This window comes from Neopelma chrysocephalum, unplaced genomic scaffold, assembly GCF_003984885.1.
Source record: "Neopelma chrysocephalum unplaced genomic scaffold, ASM398488v2 Primary Assembly neopelma1_90, whole genome shotgun sequence".
NCBI lineage: Eukaryota > Metazoa > Chordata > Aves > Passeriformes > Pipridae > Neopelma > Neopelma chrysocephalum.
The window spans coordinates 947830-966695 of record NW_020897752.1 but is presented as its reverse complement, the minus strand read 5'-3'; the positions used below and the strand labels follow the sequence as shown (position 1 = coordinate 966695).

The window sequence follows — 18866 nt, the reverse complement described above, 5'->3', positions numbered from 1 at the left end:
CACTTGTACATCCAGATGGACACATGGGCACTTGCATATCCAGCTGGACAGGTGGACATTTCCTCCTCCATCCATGAGCATAAATGCTCCAAAAATGAACTATTTTCCCCCCCAAAAGCCCCTCTCAAACCCCAGTGATTTCACACCCCTGCCCCCCCTCACCCCCCCCACCCCTACAGCCCCAGTACTGTCCATCTGTCCAGATGGATGTGCAAGTGTCCGTGTGTCCAGCCAGATGCACAGCTGTCTGTCCAGCTGGACATACCCTGCCCATGTATCCGTACAATGGTCTGTGTGTCTGTGAATGACATTGTCCAGGTGTCCAGCTGGACGTGCCCTGTCCATGTGTCTCCATGTCCAGCCATCCGTGTGTCCATCTGTCCAACCGTCCGTGTGTCTGGCTGGATGTGCAGCCCCTGCTCTGTGCTCCAGTGCCCTGTTGGGGTCACAGGGGTGGGATGGACACACGGACAGGAGCAGGCCCAGCTGGACTCACGGACGGCTGCATGTCCAGACAGACAGACTGACCCTGGATGTACAGTCGGTGTCAGGGCCATCTCGACACACGGACAGTTGGACACCCAGCCGGACACACGGACAGCTGTGTGGATGACTGGATATGCGGACAGACACACGGACAGTTGCACAGACAGCTGGACATGTGTGCATCCTTTGGACACTTGGATGTGCAGCTGGACAGACAGACAGACACCCACCCACCCAGCCAGACACTCCCCACCCCACTGGGGAGGTTCAGGCCCTTCCCAGCCCCAGCACTGTCCGTGTGTCCGTCCATCTGTCTGGAGCCAGGATAGCCCTGAGCACCCCGGGCTGGGAAAGGGACACAGGGACTGATGCGGGGACAGACACACGGACGGGAGGGGGTGGAGGTTTGAGGGGGGCAGGGCAGGGGTGTGAAATTGCTGATTTTTCAGAGGGGCCTTTGGGACAAAAACCAATGCTTTTGGGGTATTTATGTCCATGACTAGAGGAGTGTCTGTCTGTCCGACTGCACGTCCAAGTGTCTGTGTGTCCCGCTGTACATGGGACTGTCCATGTGTCCAGCCAGATGAGCCCTGGGCCATCTGCCTGCATGTCTGTCCGTCCATCCATCCATCCATCCATCTGTCCATCCAGTCAGGGACACCCTCCCTATTCCCAGCCGGACATGTCCCTGCCCACAGACCTGTCCGTGTGTCCAGCTGGACGTGTCCAGCCTGTCCCTGGATCCTCCAACCCCTGCAGAGCCCCAGGCTGAGGAAGGGGGATGAGACAGACGGACACACAGACAGCTGTAGGGGTGGGCACACGGATGGACACGTGTCCAGCTGGATGTGGAACCGTGTGCCCAGCACTGTCCATGTCACTGTCCAACCCTCCACCCACCCGCCCACCCATGGAGCTGTCTCTGTGTCCAGCTGGACCTGCAGCCACCTGTGTGTCCATCTGTCTGTCCACTCACCCCCACTCCCGGCTGGACACACCCCTGTCCGTGTGTCCGTGTGTCCCTGTGGAGCTGGGGGGGCCCGGGGGGCAGAGCAGGGGGTGCCCATCCAGCTGGACACATTCCAGGGTTCCTGCCCCCGAGCCCCCTCCCTCAGCCCAGCCCCCCATGGAGGGGGAGGTGCAGCCCCCAGACCCCCCAAACCCGGGTGGGTGACAGTGACAGGGACAGACAGGGATGGACACACAGCCCCCTGCCCCAGCTGCAGGGCCAGGGGGTCCTTGTGGGGTGTCCCTGCCCAAGCCCCCAGAGCCCTGGGAGGCAGGACAGTCTCCCTTCCCACTTCCATCCAGTAGCACGTTTCTGTCCATTTTTTACCCAAAATGAGCTCTCCCCTGTCCCTCCCCCCTCAGTGAGGGGGCAGCACGGGGAGGGTCATCCTGGGCTTTACCCCAAAATCACCATTTGCAAACCTTCAACCACCTTTTTTTTCCCATTATCATCTCATTTATCCCCATTTCTACGAACGGCCCTCGTCAGTGATGAACTGCACTCAGCCCCCCCCGTGGGCTCCAGCTCTGCCAGACCCCCAAAGCACCACCTGGGAAGGGGGGGCATCCATCCCCGACCATCAGCGTTAGAAAATATTGCCATTTATTCCATCTCTTTCCTGCCAGAAATACACTTTGTACACCGGTGCCGAGCTGTCTGTTAAATAGAGGCCGGGGGGGTCACTCTGGGGGGGGCTGCTCCGGGGCAGGGGGCGCGGGGGGCGGCTCGGGGGGCCCGTCGCGGGCGCGGAACAGCAGCTCCCCCGCGGGCAGCACCTGCTCGGGGGGCCAGGACGAGCCGTAGGGTTGGTAGAAGTCGGCGTCGGCCTGGAACATGACGAGCGCCTGCGCCGTGTGGATGCGCACGTGCTGAGCCAGGCTGCTGGCGTCCAGGAACTTCTCCCCGCAGGAATCGCAGGCGTACAGGATCTGCGTGGTGGGATCTGTGGGAACACACACGGAGCTGGGGTTGGAGCCGGGGCTGGAGCTGGGATTGGAGCTGGGGCTGGAGCCGGGGCTGGAGCTGGGGTTGGAGCCGGGGCTGGAGCTGGGATTGGAGCTGGGGTTGGAGCTGGGGTTGGAGCTGGGGTTGGAGCTGGGATTGCAGGGACGGGCTCTTGGCAGCACGGCCGGGCCGGGGCTGGGGGTGCTGAACCCTCCCAGGGCTCTGGGTCGGGACTGACCGGCAGCAGTTTGGGAAAACATCCAGCACTTGCCTTTTATAATTAACTCTTAGATGTTCTTTCATATTTGCTTCTTTCCTTTTAGTCCATATCATTATTATTATTATTATTATTATTATTATTATTATTATTATTATATATTACTATTATTATTAAATAATATTATTTATCTTATATTAGTATTTATTAACATAAATTTTACAATGTAATATAAAATTTACGTTATATGATTTAATAATTATAATTTACCTTTAATCTACATTTTTAATATTTTAATGTATATTATATATTTTTATATATGTATTATATATTATGCATTGTATCTATTTTATATATGTATTTTATATATAATGTTATATATTATATATATTTTATATTTTGTTTATATATTTTTATATCTATTTTTCATATATATTTTATATGCATTTCACATATACATTTTATATTTTATGTGTATCTATTTTAATATGTAATATATAGATATTTTATAATTTATTTATATCTATTTTAATACATTTTAATTTATATTTTATACATATTTTACATATATATTTTATATTTTATTTTTATACATATTTCACATATATTTTGTTTTTATACATATTTTATCTCTTCTATATATCTTTTTATAAATATTTTATATATTTTATATTTTATATGTTTCATATTTTATATCTATTTTTATAAGTATTATATATATTTTAATAAGTATTTTATACATTATATATTTTATTTATATCTCTGCTTATATGTACTTTACATATATTACATATTTGATTTATATTTTATATGTATTTTCATATTATAGATATTTTATATTTTATTTATATATTTTATATGTATTTTATATATCATACATTTTATATTTCATTTATACATTTTTAATATCGATTCATAATTTTATATTTTATTTTAAATAATTAGTTTAATTTTGTATTATAATTTATATTATACATTTATATATATAAATATATAATATAAAATTAATATAATATAAAATATTGGTATTTGTTCCCATTAATGATCCCATTAAAGGTGCCCTGAGCTCAAACACGACGCTCATCTCACGTAAGTAAAAATTTTACTCTCAAGAGAAACATAAACATCCCCCACCAAAATTAAGAGGTTGGGAATGTCAAAGATTTTCTGGAAACCAGAGCCATGGGATAATGTCAGCAATGCTGGAAGAGGCACCACGGGGCGGTGGGAGGGGGTGGGAGCATTCCCGGTGTTCCCATTCCCAGTGCTCCATTCCCGCTGTCTCCATTCCCGCTGTCCCATTCCCGGTGTCCCCGTTCCCGCTGTCCCATTCTCGGTGTCCCATTCCCACTGTACCTGTTCCCACTGTCCCATTCTTGGTGTTCCTGCTGTCCCATTCCCAGTGTCCCATTCCCACTGTCCCATTCCCGGTGTTTCCATTGTCCCATTCCCAGTGTCCCATTCCCACTGTCCCATTCCTGGTGTTCCCGCTGTTCCCATTCCCAGTGTCCCATTCCCAGTGTTCCCACTGTCCCATTCCTGGTGTCCCAGTCCTGCTGTCCCATTCCCAGTGTTCCCATTCTCAGTGCTCCTGCTGTCTCATTCACGGTGTTCCCATTCCCACTGTCCCATTCCCAGTGTTCCCACTCCCGGTGTTCCCATTCCTGCTGTCCCATTCCCAGTGTTCCCACTCTCCCATTCCCAGTGTTCCCATTCCCGGCGTTCCTGGCTCACCTGCCTCCTGCACCTGCTTCACGGCCTTGGTGATCTCAGCCTTGAGTGCCTCGGTCTCATCCGCCGTCACCGCGGCCGCCACGGGCACCACTGCGGGACAAGGGGCCGAGGGTTCGGGGGTCCCGCCTGGGCAGGACCCCCCTCCCTGGGCAGGACCCCCCTCCCTGGGCCCAGGGCTCAGGAAGGGCTCCCGTGGGATGTGGTTTCCCAGCCTCGGGCCGTTGTACCCTTGGATAAACCTCCAGCGACTGGGGGATGTTCCAGGAGCTCCGAGATGCCCCCCGTGGATGAGCCTCACTTCGGGGTGGCCTCTGGGAGCCCTAAACTGCCCCCACAAACAGATCTCCCTTTTGGGGTGGCTCTTGGGGCCCCACCCAAGCTGCACCCTGTGGATAAACCTCCTCTTCAGGGCAGCCCCAGGACACCCAAGCTGCTCCCAGTGGATAAGTTTTCCCCGTGAAGGGCTTCTGGGACCCCTAAGCTGCCCCTAATGGAAAAAAATCTCACTTTTGGGGTGTCTCTTAGAACTCTGAGCTGCCCTTTAGGGATTCACCTTCACTTTTGGGACAGTTCTGGGACTCCCAAGCCACACTCCATGGACAAGTTTCCTTTTTAGGGTGGCTCCTGGGACCCCCAAGCTGCACCCCCATAAATAAGCCTCCGTTTTGGGACAGCTCCAGGATCCCCCCAGCTGCATCCCATGGATAAGCTTCCCTTGTCAGAGGGTTCCTGGGACCCCCAAACTCCACCCCATGGATAAACCTCCCTTTCAGGATAGCTCTGGGACCTCCAAGCTGCATTCCCATGGTTAAGTTTCCCTTCTGGGATGGCTCTGAGGACCCCCAACTGCTCCCCATGGATAAACCCCTATTTGGGGATCCCTGTGGGCCCCCCCAGCTCACCCGTGAGCTGCGTGACCGCGGTGGCAGCCAGAGCCTCGGTGGCCAATGTCACCATGTCATCGGACGCCACAGTGACGATGTTGACCTCGTCACCTTCCTCAGGCTCCAGGATTTTGATCCCAGCCTTGCCCTGGTGCACCGTCTTCACGTGGGAGCGCAGGTTGTCCACGCGGTTGAAGCCCCGGCCGCACTTGTCACACAGGAACGGCTTCTCCCCTGGGGAGCAGAGGGGGATTGGGGGCTGGGGGGTGACCTGGGGGGTGGTTTGGGATTCTGGGAGGCGCAGCCGGGCTGCTCCAGCGGGACCCACCGGTGTGGATGATGATGTGCTTGGAGAGGTCGCCCACGTTGACAAAGGCCTTGTTGCAGACGGTGCATTTGTGGGGCCGGATGTTGTCGTGGTGACGGATGTGGTTGGCCAGCTGGCTCGACTGGACGAACCTTTGGGAGCGACACCCTGGTCACACCAACCAACCACCCTGGCACCTCCAACCAACCACCCTCCTGGGCGTGGAGGGCGAGGGCAGGTGTGCCCATCCTGAAGTGGATCCTCACCTCTTCCCGCAGCGCTCGCACACGTAGGGCTTCTCCCCGGTGTGCTGGCGCACGTGGGCGATCAGGGAGCTCGCCTGTGTGAAGGCCTTCCCGCAGATCAAGCACTGGCACGGCTTCTCTCCTGGGGAAAACAGCCAGGGCAGAGGTGGTGGGGAGCGGAGGGAAGGATGGATGCAGGGGGCAGGGAGGGAGGGTGTCCGTACCGGTGTGGATGCGGACGTGGCGCTGCAGCGCGCCGGGGTCGGCGAACTGGCGCTGGCAGTGCACGCACACGTAGGGCTTCTCCCCGCTGTGGATCCGCAGGTGGCGCTTCAGGTTCCCTGGGAGCAGGGCAGGCTCAGCTGCAGGACACAGCACCCTCCCTCCCTCTTTTCCTCCTTCCCAGCACTCCCTTGGGAAAGCCTGTTGCTGTTTAGCGAGCGGGGACTGCACAGGGATCGAGGGAAGTGGCCGCACAGGATGGTGTCAGTGGGGACAGCCAGGACAAGCACCCAGTGTTTGAGAGGATCAGTAGAGTCCACTGGGAGCATCCCAACCCTCTGGCTCTGCAGGGGGAGATGGAAGGAGGCATCCCCATCCCCAGAGTCTGGATCAAAAGCTCCTTCCCAGGCTGTGACCCCATGGGGAACACCAGGAATTCAGACAGTACAACCACAGGGAGAGGTTTAAACCTGGGATGAAATCCTTCCTCAGGCTCTGATCCTCTACCAGAGCACTCCCTGTCCCCTCCAGACCACCCAGACCCCCCATCCCTGTGCTACCTGATGTGGTGAACTGCTTCCCACATTCCCGACACTTCAGGGGCCCGTCTGCGATGTGGATCTTCAGGTGAGCCTTCAAATTCCCCACCTGGGGATGGAGAACGGGATGCAGAGAGCCCCAGATCACCCCACCGCCCTCTGGAGTGACCCCAACCCCTGTGGATCCCTTTTGGGGTGGCCTCTGAGACTTCCCAACTGCACCTTCAGGACAGCTCCAGGACACGCCCGGCTGCACCCCATGGACAAGCTTCCCTTGTGAAAGGATTCCTGGGCCCCCCAAACTGCACCCCATGGATAACTCCCCCTTTCAGGACAGCTCTGGGACAGACCCCTCCCTTTCCCCCTCTCCCCAACACACCTGGTTGAACTTCTTGTCGCAGTGGGGACACTTGTGCTCCTTGTCGGTGTCGTGGGTCTCCAGGTGCCTCATCTTAGAGGTGGGGTCGGAGAAGGAGCGCCCGCAGTAGTCACACTGGTAGGGCTTCTCCCCGCTGTGGACCAGCTGGTGCCTCTTGAGGTTGCCCGAGGTGGTGAAGAGCTTCCCGCAGTCCTCGCAGCGGTACTTGGCCTCCCCCGTGTGCCGCTTCTTGTGCAGGTTCAGGAGGCTGATGAGCCGGTAGCTCTTCCCACATTCCTCACAGCCGTAGGGCTTCAGTGGGCTGGGAGGACACGGGAACGTCACAACCACAGGGAGAACCAGTGACAAGGTCTCACCACCCTGGTCTGAGCTTCACGCCCCAGCCAGACCCATCCGGACCCACAGGATGCCACGGAATCATGGGACGGTTTGGGTTGGGATGGACCTTAGAAGCTCATCTTGTTCTACTAGACCAGGTTGTTCCCACTAAACCAAACCTTCCACTAGACCAGGTTGGTCCCACTAAACCAAACCTTCCACTAGACCAGGCTGCTCCAAGTCCCATCCAACCTTGAACCAACCAGGGATGGGAAGTCCACAAACCACCACCAAAGGGAAGGACTGGGGCAGAAGGATAAATCTGCTCCTGGACACCCCAACACAGCGATGTGTTTCCGAAGGATCCCATCGTTCCCAGCAAACCCCACATTCTCCAGGCATCCTCCACCTGTGTGTCTTCTCGTGGGCCTTGCAGGCGGCCGGGTCAGAGAAGGCCTTGCTGCACTCCCTGCAGGAGAAGGGCTTCTCCCCGGTGTGGATACGGATGTGCCGCTTGAAGTTGCCGGTGTGGGTGAACTCCTTCCCGCAGTCCTGGCAGGGACAGACGGACACTGTCACGCCGGTGTCCCCGAGGGTCCCGGAGGTGCCGCTCGGAGCCGTGCCGGCCTCACCTCGCACTTGTGTGTGACGGAGCCGTAGGCCTTGGACTCGGTGCGGTCGCTGTAGGTCCCGGAGCGCAGGAGCCGCGGCTCTCCCGAGTTTTCCTGCCCAGAATCCGTGCTCCCCGACTCGTTATCCTCGGCGTTCTCTCCGTTTTCCAACTGAGGCGGCTCTTCCTCAGGGATTTTAGCCTCATCCTCCTCCTCCACTATCATCTCCCCCTCTTCCTCCTTCCTTTCCAGCTTCATCTCTGCAGGAAGGTAGAAAATGGGGATGCTGAAGTTTGGGAGCAGCAGCAGAGACACAAAACCCACCTGTGTTTCCTAACTTAAGGAGACTGGGATTGGGCCTCATGGAAATCAAAGAGAGATTTGGGTTGGAAGGGACTTTAAAGCTCATCCATTGCCTCCTTTGCCTGGAATCACTTTGGATTTGCAAGGGATTAGCCCTAAATTCCAAAAGCCTGTGCAGACAGAGGAGCATTTTCCCAAGTCTCCTCACTGCTCCATGAAAGCTGCTCCCGGGAGCTCTGTGCCACGCAGCGTGTGCATGGCAAAACCCACACTAGCACAAATAATTCCAAGGGAAATTAGGGATCAAGCCCTGCCTGATTTGTCCCAGCCCTGCTCACCAACACACCTCCTGTTCCGGTGCCATCCCTCGCCGTGGGGCTTCCACTGCCCACCACGCTCTCCGATGGCTGCGGGAGGACGGGAATTTCGGCCTTGGGACCCTCCTGGATGGCAGATTCTGTCCCTACAAACACCAAAGCGTCAGGACGGGGTGTGCCGGGGGTGACAGCGGGATTTGGGATGCCATCCCTTGGTGACTCACCTTCCTGGCCAGGCAGCTGCTGGGCTGGCACCTCAGGCTGTGCCGCAGCCTTCGGCTTCTCCTCCTTCCCCTCAGCATCAGGAGGAGCCGGTTGGACTTTGTCAAGGTCCCCCAGTGCTTCTGCCACTGAGGTCTTGTCATCAAGCACGGCCTTCTCTGCTCCTGCGAGGGAAGAAGCAAAGCCATCCAGCTTCTGCTGATTCCCAAATCCCACAAAACTCATGGAAGCAGCAATTCTTCAACTGTTGGTGCTGCACAAGGGGATCAAACCCCACCCAGGCACACCGGATACACCTGGGATGTGGGTTTGGATGGTGGTCAGGCAGCACGAACGGATTAATTTTAGACTGGATAAATTTTGGGCTGGATGAAGCAGAAGTGGATAACTCCTGGGTGTCCCCAGATGAGGAGAAGCAGGAGGGTACGTACCAATCCCGGGGGGCTGCTGGCTCCCAGGGGGATTTTCTGGGGGCACGGAGAGGGATTTGAGAGCGTTGCAAGCGCTGACAACCTCCTGCATCTGCAGGAAACCCGCCACGGCCAACACATCCTCCACATTGTCGGGGCTTAGGCTCAGCTTAGCCGTGTACATGAACTCCAAAACCTGGCCCAGGCCTGTGAGGGAGGCGACACAACCAGAAATGAGCTCTCGCCCTCAAAGCACTCCAAGCGCCTGGAACAACAAGGTGAGGAGTCCCACACCCAAAGCGTGTTTTTTACGGGATTCAGGATGCAAATTCCCGGAGCACCTGCGGCGTTGCTGATGTCCAGGTGCACCACGTCCTTCTGGTCCACGAAGAGCATCCTGAAGTACTCGCTGCAGGCGGCCAGCACGGCCTTGTGGGCCTTGAAGTCGATGCCGTCCACCACGAAGGTGCAGTCGCAGAGCAGCCCCAGCTGCCGCTGCTGGTTCAGCTGCTCCAGCACCTGTTTGCTGTGCTGAGGGAAATCCATGGCTGTGGGGAGGGAAACGGGGGGTCAGGGGGGTGCTGAGACCCCCCCAGCGCCGCGTCTGAAGGACGGGACACAAAGCACCACGTGATCACCCTGTTGGTTACAAAGCGTGGCCCTAAAAGGTGAATTTCAGCTCATCCCCCACTAAACCCAACCCCAAATCCTCTCCCAGAACAGTCACAACGCCAGCACAGGGCTGGAAGGAGTTCATGGAACAGCCAACATGATTTGTAGCCCTCTGACAGCATTTAAAACACATTTATTGCTTTTCAGCCAGTCCAACCCTGTCACCTCTACAAACACAAGTGCCATCGTCCCTTCGGTGTCACAGCTCCTGCTGAGGACACAGTGTGAGGACTGTTCATCCAAACCTTCCAGCTCCTGCTCACGTCACGATACTGAGGAGTTTTTTATTTCTACCATGTGTTTAGAGGGAGTTCTCCCTTCTCAGAGTGTGGCTTTGGCTAGGGAATGCTGAAAACTCCTGGAAATACTGTGAAAGCCCCATTTTCCAGCAGGTCCTTGTCAGCAAAACACATCGGGTTCTGTCCTGGCCTGCTCCTGCAGGGTGAAAAGTGAATGAAGGGTTTTCACTTGGCTTTGTCTTCCAACAATGATTCCTGTGCTGAAGGGATTGTTTCAAGGGATTGGGCAAGGAGGGAGGAGAAAGGAAATAGGGACTATCCAGTTATTGTTCCAGCAGGAAGTCCCCAGAGCCCTGGATGCTGCAGCAGGAAGGTTCTGGCTGGGGAAGCACTCCTGGAGTCGATGTTCGGTGTGTCTTTGAAAGCTTCCAGCCCATGCCAGTTGTTTTTCCACAATACCAGCTCTTAAATGGGAAGTCTCCAGCTGGGAAAAGGTTTGGATCCACAAAACCAGGCATTTCCAGTTCCTGTCCCTTCCTCTGGATCAGTGGGAACACGAGCAGCACAGTCAGAGGGAGCCTCCTCCTGTCAGCTGTGGGTGCCAGCAACATGCTGAGGGAAGGATCTTCCACCCAAGGATTGGTTCAGCTTCCAAAGTCATTCCCAGCATGGATGAGAAGCCAGGACATCTCCAGCAGCATCGGATCACACACGGAGAGAGGAATTTCCACTCCTGTTTGTTGTTGCAATGAACTCGTTGCACAACTTTCTCCCCAAACCACAGAGTCCTTGTTAACCAAACTCCCCCAGCCTGTCCCAAAATGCACTCCTGAGAGGCAGGAAAATCAGTCCTTTGGATGAAAATACTCATCAAAACACTGCCACATAGTATGGCCTTCTATGGTTTGCAAAGCTCTAGAAGGAAGGAGGAGGATTTTCCCAGCAGGATAAACAACGCATTCCGTGCTCGGAGAGCTCGGCGCAGCAGGACCCAAGGAATCACGATGGTTTGAGGCACTAAAAGCCTATTTTTGGGAATTTGTGGGAGGCACTTTGCATCTGAACGATGATTTTTAACGTTCCGGGATTGGACTCACCTCAGCTTCGCTTCCCAGCTTTGAGAAGGAAGTAAAAATCCAGGAAATTTGACTCCTCCCAAAACGCTTCCTATTTTCCGTGGTTTCCTCCACAGCTTCACATTCCAGCTTCCTCGGAAGCGCAGCAGGGAGGTTTGGGTGAGCTCTGTATCACCCTCACCCAGAGCCAAGATCCCCCTTATCCACTAAAACCCCTGCCTCCAAGCTTTAAAAACCCCAAACCCCTGGAGCAAACCCCCAGGATGGACGGGCTCACCCCTGTGATATGCAGAGGACCCAGGGCCAGAGGGCTGTGTCTCTCCTCCAGAGATTCCCCCTTTCCAGGTGTTCAGGTCAGTCTCTATGCAGCCATCCTGGGAAAAATGGGATGAAAACCTCCATTTTAACCACCAAACCTCGTATGTTGAAGGCACTGAGGTGCAAAGTCACCGACCCAGGGCAGGGCACCCCCGGATTTCACCCCGTGGGAGCAGATTCCCCTCCAACCTCTCCCGACGTGGCTGCTGAGTGTCTCATTATCCACTTAATCATGGAAAAGTTCATTATGAGCACACCCACACCCACCACACACAGACAAATACAGCAGCTGCAGTCCCAGGGAGCTTCCCACGCCAGCTCCGTTAAGCTCTCCCTAATTAACAACATCAACCTCTCCCCATCCCTGCCACAGGAACATCCACCTATTAAAAACCCCAAAACCTCAATTAATTGGGAAAAATTGTGATTTAAACATTGCCTTTCAACGCTGTCACCACCCAGCCATCCATTCCCAGGGAGATGAAAGGGAAGAGGGGGTTTATTCCCTGCCTACCGTCATCTCCCTCCTCGTGTGTCAGCTCAGGGAACAACGTGGCCCCAACCCTCGCAGCCTCTGCCCACAGGGGTCTGTCCTCATTTCCAGGAATGGATTCTGCAAGGTTTTCCATGGAAAAAATAAAGTTAGGAGCTGATCCGAGCAGAGCAGCCAAGGAGATGGTAATAATATGGATGATGGAATAGGGCTGTGGAGCTTGTGGAGGGCGAGCTGCGAGAAGGGGGAAAATAATCACAAACAGGGAAAAAACGTGGTGGAAAGGAACTAAAATGAGAAAGACATGAGGAGGGGGATGAGCAGAGACATTGTGGACACTCCACAGCAAACAGACATCCCAAAGATCCCTTGGTTGTTTGGATTTCAGGCACAGGGATGTGCTGGTGCAGCTCTGCACATTGAGACATCACCTGAGTTTGAGCTCTGCCCTGAAAACCCCCAGAATGAGCTACAAACCCTTGGGAAAAAACTGCCTTTGGGACGCTGGCTGAGGGCTGGAATTCTGGGAGAAGCCTCTGATGCAGCAATGACACTGAGGAAATGCAGCTTGTCCGGGAAACGTGTTATCGGTGCCAGGGCACGGACAGCCAGGGGGGGCTGTCCCCACGCCAAAAACGCCACAATACGGGAGAATTCCCGTTTTTCCTGATTCTTTCCCCGTCCCTCGAGTGTGGGTGACAGCTGGGGGAGTTGGGGATGTGTCTGAGCCCCAATCCCTGTCCCCCATGGGGGTCTCTGGGTGTCCTGAGGGGGTGGGGGCTGTTCCCCGTGGGGGGGGCAGGGGTTTGGTCCCCCCATGGCTGGGGGGGTGTCACAGAGGGCACGGACACCCTGGGAAAGGGGGGCTGCGGCCACGAGCCCCCGACCCCCTCACGATGGGCAGGACCCCCTCGCTGCCCTCGCGACAGCCTCATTCCCGTCATGACAGCCCCATTCCCGTCATGACAGCCCCTCATTCCCCTCGCGACAGTCCCATTCCCCCTGTCACGACAGCCCCTCATTCTCCTCACGACAGCCTCGTTCCCCTCGCGACAGCCCCTCGTTCCCCTCACCATAACCACGAGTCCCTCCCCTCACGACAGCCAGGAGTCCCCCGTTTCCCTCACGGCAGCGCCCGGTTGGTCTCACGATAATCAGGGCTCTCCTGCTCCCCTCACAACAGCCAGGAACGCCCCGCTCCCCTCCCGACAGCCCCAGCCCCCGTTCCCCTCATGACAACGCGGAGCTCCCCGTTCCTCCCACCGGCCCCCCACGCCCCTGTCGAGACCTGGCAGAGCCCCATTCCTATCGCAACAGCCCGCCATTCCCCTCCCGACAGCCGGCAGCCCCCCGTCCCGCAGGCCCCGGCAGCAGGACCCCCCCGCAGCCTCCCCTCAGACACCCGCGGGCCGCGCACCGGGGTGACCCCAAACCGCACACCAGCGAGCCGGGCCGCAGCAACCGCCCCCTCTCAAGCCCCCTCTCCAGCTCCTGCACCCCCCCCCCCGGCCCCCGGCGGCCCCCCCGGCCGTACCTGCCATGCCGGGCCCGGCGGGGCCTCGCCCGCGGCCCGCGGCCCTCACCGTGACACCGACCAGACAAAGGGCGCCGCCATCTTGGCGCCGGGCGGAAGCGGCGTCGCCCGCGGTCACGTGCCCTCCCCCCCTTCCCACCGCCCCAGCGGCGCCGCCATGACAGTGCGGGGCGGGAGGGGAAGGGTCGGGGCCGCCTTGTTCAACCCCCGTGTTCATCATTAAATGTGTCCCCATCGGCCGCATCGCACGGCTTGTAGACACCTCCAGCGATGGGGACTCCGCCACCGCCCCGGCCCGCCCGTTCAAGTGCCTGAGCGCCCTTTCCTTGAAAGAGTTTTCCCCCATTTCCAGCCTACACCTCCTCCTGAGGCCATTCCCTCTCCTCCTGTCCCTTGTTCCCTGGGAGCAGAGCCCGACCCCCCCCGGCTCCCCCCTCCTGTCAGGGGGTTGCAGAGCCAGAAGGTGCCCCCTGACCTCCTTTTCTCCAGGCTGAGCCCCCCCAGCTCCCTCAGTTGCTCCTGCTGCTCCAGCCCCTTCCCAGCTCCGTTCCCTTCCCTGCACACGCTCCAGCCCCTCCGTGTCCTCCTTGTCCGGAGGGTCCCAGCGGTGCCCCCGGGGCTGGAGGTGCCCCGGCCGTGCCCAGCACAGGGACGGGCCCTGCCCTGTTCCTGTGCCCCCCTGGGCCGGGCCCAGCCCGGGCCATCGGCCTCTCGCCCCCCGGGCACACCCGGGTCGTGTCCGGCCGCTGCCACCGGCACCCCCGGGGCTTTCCCGGCTTTCCAGCCTGGAGCGTTCCAGGGGTTTGTCCTGACCCAGGTTCAGGACCCGGCACTTGGCCCTGTTGACGCTCCCTCTTGTCCCTGGATCCAGCCTGTCCCGACCCCTCTGCAGAGCTCCTGCCCTCCGGCACATCCACATCCCGGCTTGGTGCCCACTGGGAACTGACTGAGGGTGCCCCTGGATACCCTCATCCAGATCATTTCATAAAGATATTAAACTGCTTTCAAAACAGGGTTTTTTCCCAGCTTTCCTGCCACAAACAAGCCCCAAGTGGGGCGCAGCTGCTGCGGGCTGTGTTCGGCACTGGGATCTAACCCATCCCTTCGCCCTCTCCACATCTCCCCTATCCAAAACCAACCGATTTGAGCAGAAATAATGGGTTTTTTCCATTTCCTTCCTCCTTCCATTGCATCTCCCTGGGCGAGGGCCACTAGATGGCAACCAGTGACCGCAGCAGTGAGTGCTGGGGTGACATTTTGGGATGGAGCAGCCCCGTCCCATCGCTGAGGATCAGCGGCAGTGCATCTCCCGAGCTTTTATAGCCACTAATAACTTTATTCATAACTTTATTAATAACTTGTAACCACCTTCCCTGCGGTGGGGAGTCCCCCTGAGCGAGAGCCAAGCCACCCGAGGAGGGGATGGCAGGAGCAGCCGTGTTTGGGACGCTGCAGGTGTTTAATGGGAGTCACGAGTCATTCTGGGATGAACTGGAACGAGCTGCCCTTGGAGCGGGAGCAGCAACACGAGCTGGGCGCTCTGTGGTTTCTATAAACAGTCCCTCGCCCCGAACTGGCGCCTCAGTGTTGTTTGTACACACAGGGAGACGGAGCCAGGCCCGTGGGGGACATTTCGGGCCCCCAAAAAGAAACCCTTGGGTTTGACAGCTACACCAGGACCATCATCCCGGCCCATGTGGGGCATCCCAAGGCGAGTGGGCGAGGGTGGGCGAGGGGAGAAGGAGGGTTTGGTGCCCTTCCAGGTGGGTCGGCGGCCGAGCAGCTGAGGGAATGGCTCAGAAATAGAGCGGTGGGGAAGAAATGAGTCACCCCGGGCTGGAAATAAACAGGGCAGCGGGCGCCGGAGCGGCTCCTGGTGCGGGATTTTGTCGGGATGGCAGAATACCCCTTCCCGAGACACCCCTCAGGGCTGAACCCACACCCCGGGTTGGGGGTAAAACATGAAGAAAACATGAAACAATGGAGAAGGCAGCAGGCAGACGTTCTCGAATAATTTATCCCAAGCTGTATATACAAAGACAAGCTCCGGCGGAGGGTTGGGAAGGGAACCTGGCTCCCGGCAGGACTCTTGGCACGCTGGATCTTCCCCCTCAACACGCGCCAGCTAAAAATTGCTGGAGCTGGGACTCCCCTCCGGAGTTTCTCCGGGGAGCGATGGGATGCAGCTCAGGACAGGTCTGACCCCACGGCACAGGGAGCGCTCCCATTCCCTACCCCACATCCCACCTCCTTCCCAAATCACCCAAATCATTAACGAGGGAAGGGAGGGGGGGAAAAAGATCCCCCCGACCCCTCAGATCTTGATCTCAGTCCGGAAGGTTTGCTGGACGTGCTCGGAGTGCTTGGCCGGCCGGCGCTGGGCACGGATGGTCAGCGTGCCATTGTCCCCCAGCGAGGACGACACTGACGTGGGGTCCACGTCCTCGGGCAGCTGGCATTTGTGGGTGAAGGTGTTCATGACGGTGCCATCTGCAGCCAGCTGGGGGGAAAAACGGGTGAAAAAGGGGTGGTTTTGGGGTGCAGGCGGGATGGGGGCTCGTTATTCCCTGTGGTCCCCATTAATTAACGGTGAATAAAACCTCGTTGGGGCTGTGGCTGTTAGGGGGAGCTGGGGGGTCCCCGTGTCCACCAATTGAGGATTTTGGGGTCCCCCCGGTGGGGGGGTGAGCAGGGCAGGGAGGGAGCACCCACCTTCTCGGCGTGCACCTCGATCTGGTTGTTGGAGGTGGTGACGACGATGTCCTCGGGGGCGAAGTCGCTGACGTCCACCGTGAACTGGTAAGTGTTCCCCAGAGTCTTCACCGCGCCCGCGCTGCCGGAACGAGCTGCTGGAGAGGTTTTGGGGGGGTCACAGCCGTGGCTTGCTGAGGATCCCCCCCCCCAGACGCCTCCTGGGTGCCTCCAAACTCACCTGGGAACCCCAAGGGCTCGCCGTGGGGCCGGACAAAGCTCCCGAAAAGCTCCATTTCACCTTCACCCGCCGCTTCCCCCCCACCTGCGACCCCCAGCTCCCGCGGGGGAGGAAGAGCAGAAGCCTCTTCCTCGTCCTCCTCCCGGCGAAGGCGACGCCGGATCGGTTATTTCGGGATGTTTCGACTTGACGAGCTTTTTAAAGCCTCGTTAAGGCTCCCGGCCGCCTGCCAGACCTCTCGTAAAACCGGCTAAATTTAGGTCTTGCGCCGGAGATGGTGGAAATTTTTCCCCGCTCCGTCCCCCCCACACCTCAACGCCGTGGAATGCGGTGCCTATTATTAAGGAATAATCGGGATAATTAATTAAAACACTTATTAAATCCTCCCCGCCGCGGGATGTACGCGGGGATTGGGAGCTCAGGGCTGGTGGAGGGAGGGGAAAACCCGGCTCGCTCCGGCCCCAGCGGGTCCGTCGGCTTCGTCAAGGTCGTTTTTAATGAGCTCGTTTGCAACCTCAGTCCGACAGCGGAGGCCGAGGTGGGAGGACGGGTGAGGGGGTGACGAAAAGAAAAGGGGTGCTGTCCCCGAAAAGGTCCCTGGGATGGAGCACCCCGTCCCTGGGGGGCTCTGGGGGCAGAAGGAGGAGGAGGAGCAGGAGAGGGTGCTGGTGTCGAAGCACATGTGGAGACCCTGCCCCACGGCCCGGAGAAGGCTCCGAGGTGAGACCCCCACCCAGAAAACTGAGATTTTTTTGGGGGGGTGGATGTTTTGGGGGGGGTCAGCACCGTGTTTTCCCCTCCCACAGTGTGCTTGGAGTGGGTGAAGCGGCAGCTTTTCCGTGTCGGGGAGGATTGGTACTTCCTCTTCATCCTGGGGGTCCTCATGGCCACCATCAGCTTCATGATGGACCACCTCGTCTCCAGGGTCTACGCAGGTGAATGAGGGGCTCCATGAGGGGCTTCACCTGGCGTTTGAGGGTTCTCTGAGGATATAGGGGGGGTCTTTGGGGTGGGGTGTGTTTCCCCTGCTGACACTTCTTCTCCAGCCCACCGCTGGCTCTACCAAGAGGTTGGGGACATCGGGGTGCTCAAGTACCTCTCGTGGACCCTGTACCCCACGGCTCTGGCCACCTTCTCCAGTGGCTTCTCCCAGAGCATCACCCCGCACTCTGCAGGTAAGCCAGCTGCACCCCGACCTCCCCGGCTCCCCAAAGCTCCCCCTTGGTAATCAGGAGGACCCCTCAAATTTGGATGCTGCCCTCTCCCCACTCCAGGCTCCGGCATCCCGGAGCTGAAGACCATCCTGATGGGTGTGGTGCTGGAGGACTACCTGGCCATCCAGAACTTCGGAGCCAGGGTGGTGGGGCTGACCTGCACCCTCATGTGTGGCAGCAGCCTTTTCCTTGGGAAAGTGGTGAGGGATCCCCCCCGACCCCCAAAATCGCCGGTGGTGGTGGTTGGTGCCGCGCTGGGGGGACGCTCAGCGCCGCGTCCCCCCCTTGGCACCAGGGTCCCTACGTCCACCTCTCCGCCGTGGCTGCGGCCTACCTGGGGAAGATGAGGACCTCAGTCACGAGGGAGTATGAGGTGGGGGTGCCAGCCCCTAAAAAACTAGGGGGGGGAATTTATTTTAACCCCCCCAAAAAATCGGGGTTGTGCCTAAACCTCCCCCCCCCGACCCACAGAACAAGTTCAAGCAGCGCGAGATGCTGGTGGCAGCACAGGCCGTCGGGGTGGCCACGGTCTTTGGGGCGCCCGTCAGCGGTGAGGATCCCCCCCCAGTCCCACGCTGGGGACCCCTGAACCTCGCCCTGACCCCCCTCTCTGCTTTCCCAGGGGTTCTTTTCAGCATCGAGGTGATGTCCCCCCACTTTGCCGTGCGCGATTACTGGCGCGGCTTCTTCGCCGCCACCTGCGGCGCCTTCATGTTCCGCCTCCTCGCCGTCCTCAGCAGCGAGCAAGGCAAGGCAGGGCGGGCAGGATGGGCCCCCTTAACCCCCCCGAAAGCATTTTTGGGGTGCCCACCCTCAAACCCACCCGCTCGTTCCTCTCCCCCCTCCCAGAAACCATCGTGGCTCTTTTTAAGGTCGACCTCACGATTCATTTCCCCTTCGACCTCCTGGAGACCTTCTTCTTTGTGATTTTGGGGTACGGAGGGGGCGTTTGGGGGGTTGCCCTTGCCCTGCCCGTGCCCTGCCTGCAGCCCTGCCTGCCCTCTCCTCGCAGGGTGGTGTGTGGGCTCGTGGCCTGTGCCTACGTCTTCTGCCAGCGCTGGGCGATGGTGGCTGTCAAGAGGAACTGGCTGACAGCCAAGCTGCTGGCGACCGAGTCTGTACTGGGCGTCCGTCCATCCGTCTGTCTGCACCCTGTGTGTCCGTGTGTCTGTCCCATGCACTTTGTGTCCCCCCTCTGTGTCCCCTGTGCATCTGACCCGTGTGTCCCGAGTGTCCCTTT

At 57.3% G+C, this 18866-nt stretch overlaps 3 protein-coding genes across 5 annotated transcripts in view; 1 reads left to right on the top strand and 2 right to left on the bottom strand.

The window, feature by feature from the left end:
• Window positions 1-2081: 2081 nt before the first annotated feature.
• Window positions 2082-13597, bottom strand: ZBTB17 (zinc finger and BTB domain containing 17). 2 transcript variants are annotated; one of them, XM_027693174.1, is made up of 17 exons: window positions 13481-13597; window positions 11968-12066; window positions 11413-11509; window positions 9490-9696; window positions 9170-9355; window positions 8741-8902; window positions 8546-8662; window positions 7918-8156; window positions 7695-7837; window positions 6968-7268; window positions 6610-6697; window positions 6052-6168; window positions 5849-5969; window positions 5604-5734; window positions 5294-5509; window positions 4392-4481; window positions 2082-2438 (listed from the first exon to the last, which is right to left on the bottom strand). In XM_027693174.1, exons 2-17 carry the CDS (start codon window positions 11971-11973, stop codon window positions 2176-2178), a joined length of 2484 nt encoding a protein of 827 aa, XP_027548975.1. In that variant the 5' UTR covers window positions 11974-12066; window positions 13481-13597; the 3' UTR covers window positions 2082-2175. The 2 variants fall into 2 exon arrangements, with proteins under 2 accessions (XP_027548975.1, XP_027548976.1); XM_027693175.1 differs by lacking the exon at window positions 13481-13597 and adding an exon at window positions 13020-13098.
• A 1882-nt stretch (window positions 13598-15479) lies between these two features.
• HSPB7 (heat shock protein family B (small) member 7) lies at window positions 15480-16549 on the bottom strand. Of its 2 annotated transcripts, none has more exons than XM_027693172.1 (3): window positions 16413-16549; window positions 16193-16329; window positions 15480-15980 (listed from the first exon to the last, which is right to left on the bottom strand). In XM_027693172.1, exons 1-3 carry the CDS (start codon window positions 16465-16467, stop codon window positions 15795-15797), a joined length of 378 nt encoding a protein of 125 aa, XP_027548973.1. In that variant the 5' UTR covers window positions 16468-16549; the 3' UTR covers window positions 15480-15794. The 2 variants fall into 2 exon arrangements, with proteins under 2 accessions (XP_027548973.1, XP_027548974.1); XM_027693173.1 differs by having other exon boundaries at window positions 16193-16326.
• A 165-nt stretch (window positions 16550-16714) lies between these two features.
• Window positions 16715-18866, top strand: part of CLCNKA (chloride voltage-gated channel Ka) — a 2335-nt gene continuing 183 nt past the window's right edge. The window contains exons 1-9 of the mRNA XM_027693155.1: window positions 16715-17132; window positions 17219-17347; window positions 17459-17587; window positions 17687-17826; window positions 17922-17999; window positions 18098-18176; window positions 18249-18374; window positions 18476-18560; window positions 18639-18845. Coding sequence (XP_027548956.1) covers window positions 17015-17132; window positions 17219-17347; window positions 17459-17587; window positions 17687-17826; window positions 17922-17999; window positions 18098-18176; window positions 18249-18374; window positions 18476-18560; window positions 18639-18845 — 1091 coding nt within the window. The 5' untranslated portion in view covers window positions 16715-17014. The remainder of the gene's footprint in view (window positions 17133-17218; window positions 17348-17458; window positions 17588-17686; window positions 17827-17921; window positions 18000-18097; window positions 18177-18248; window positions 18375-18475; window positions 18561-18638; window positions 18846-18866) is intronic.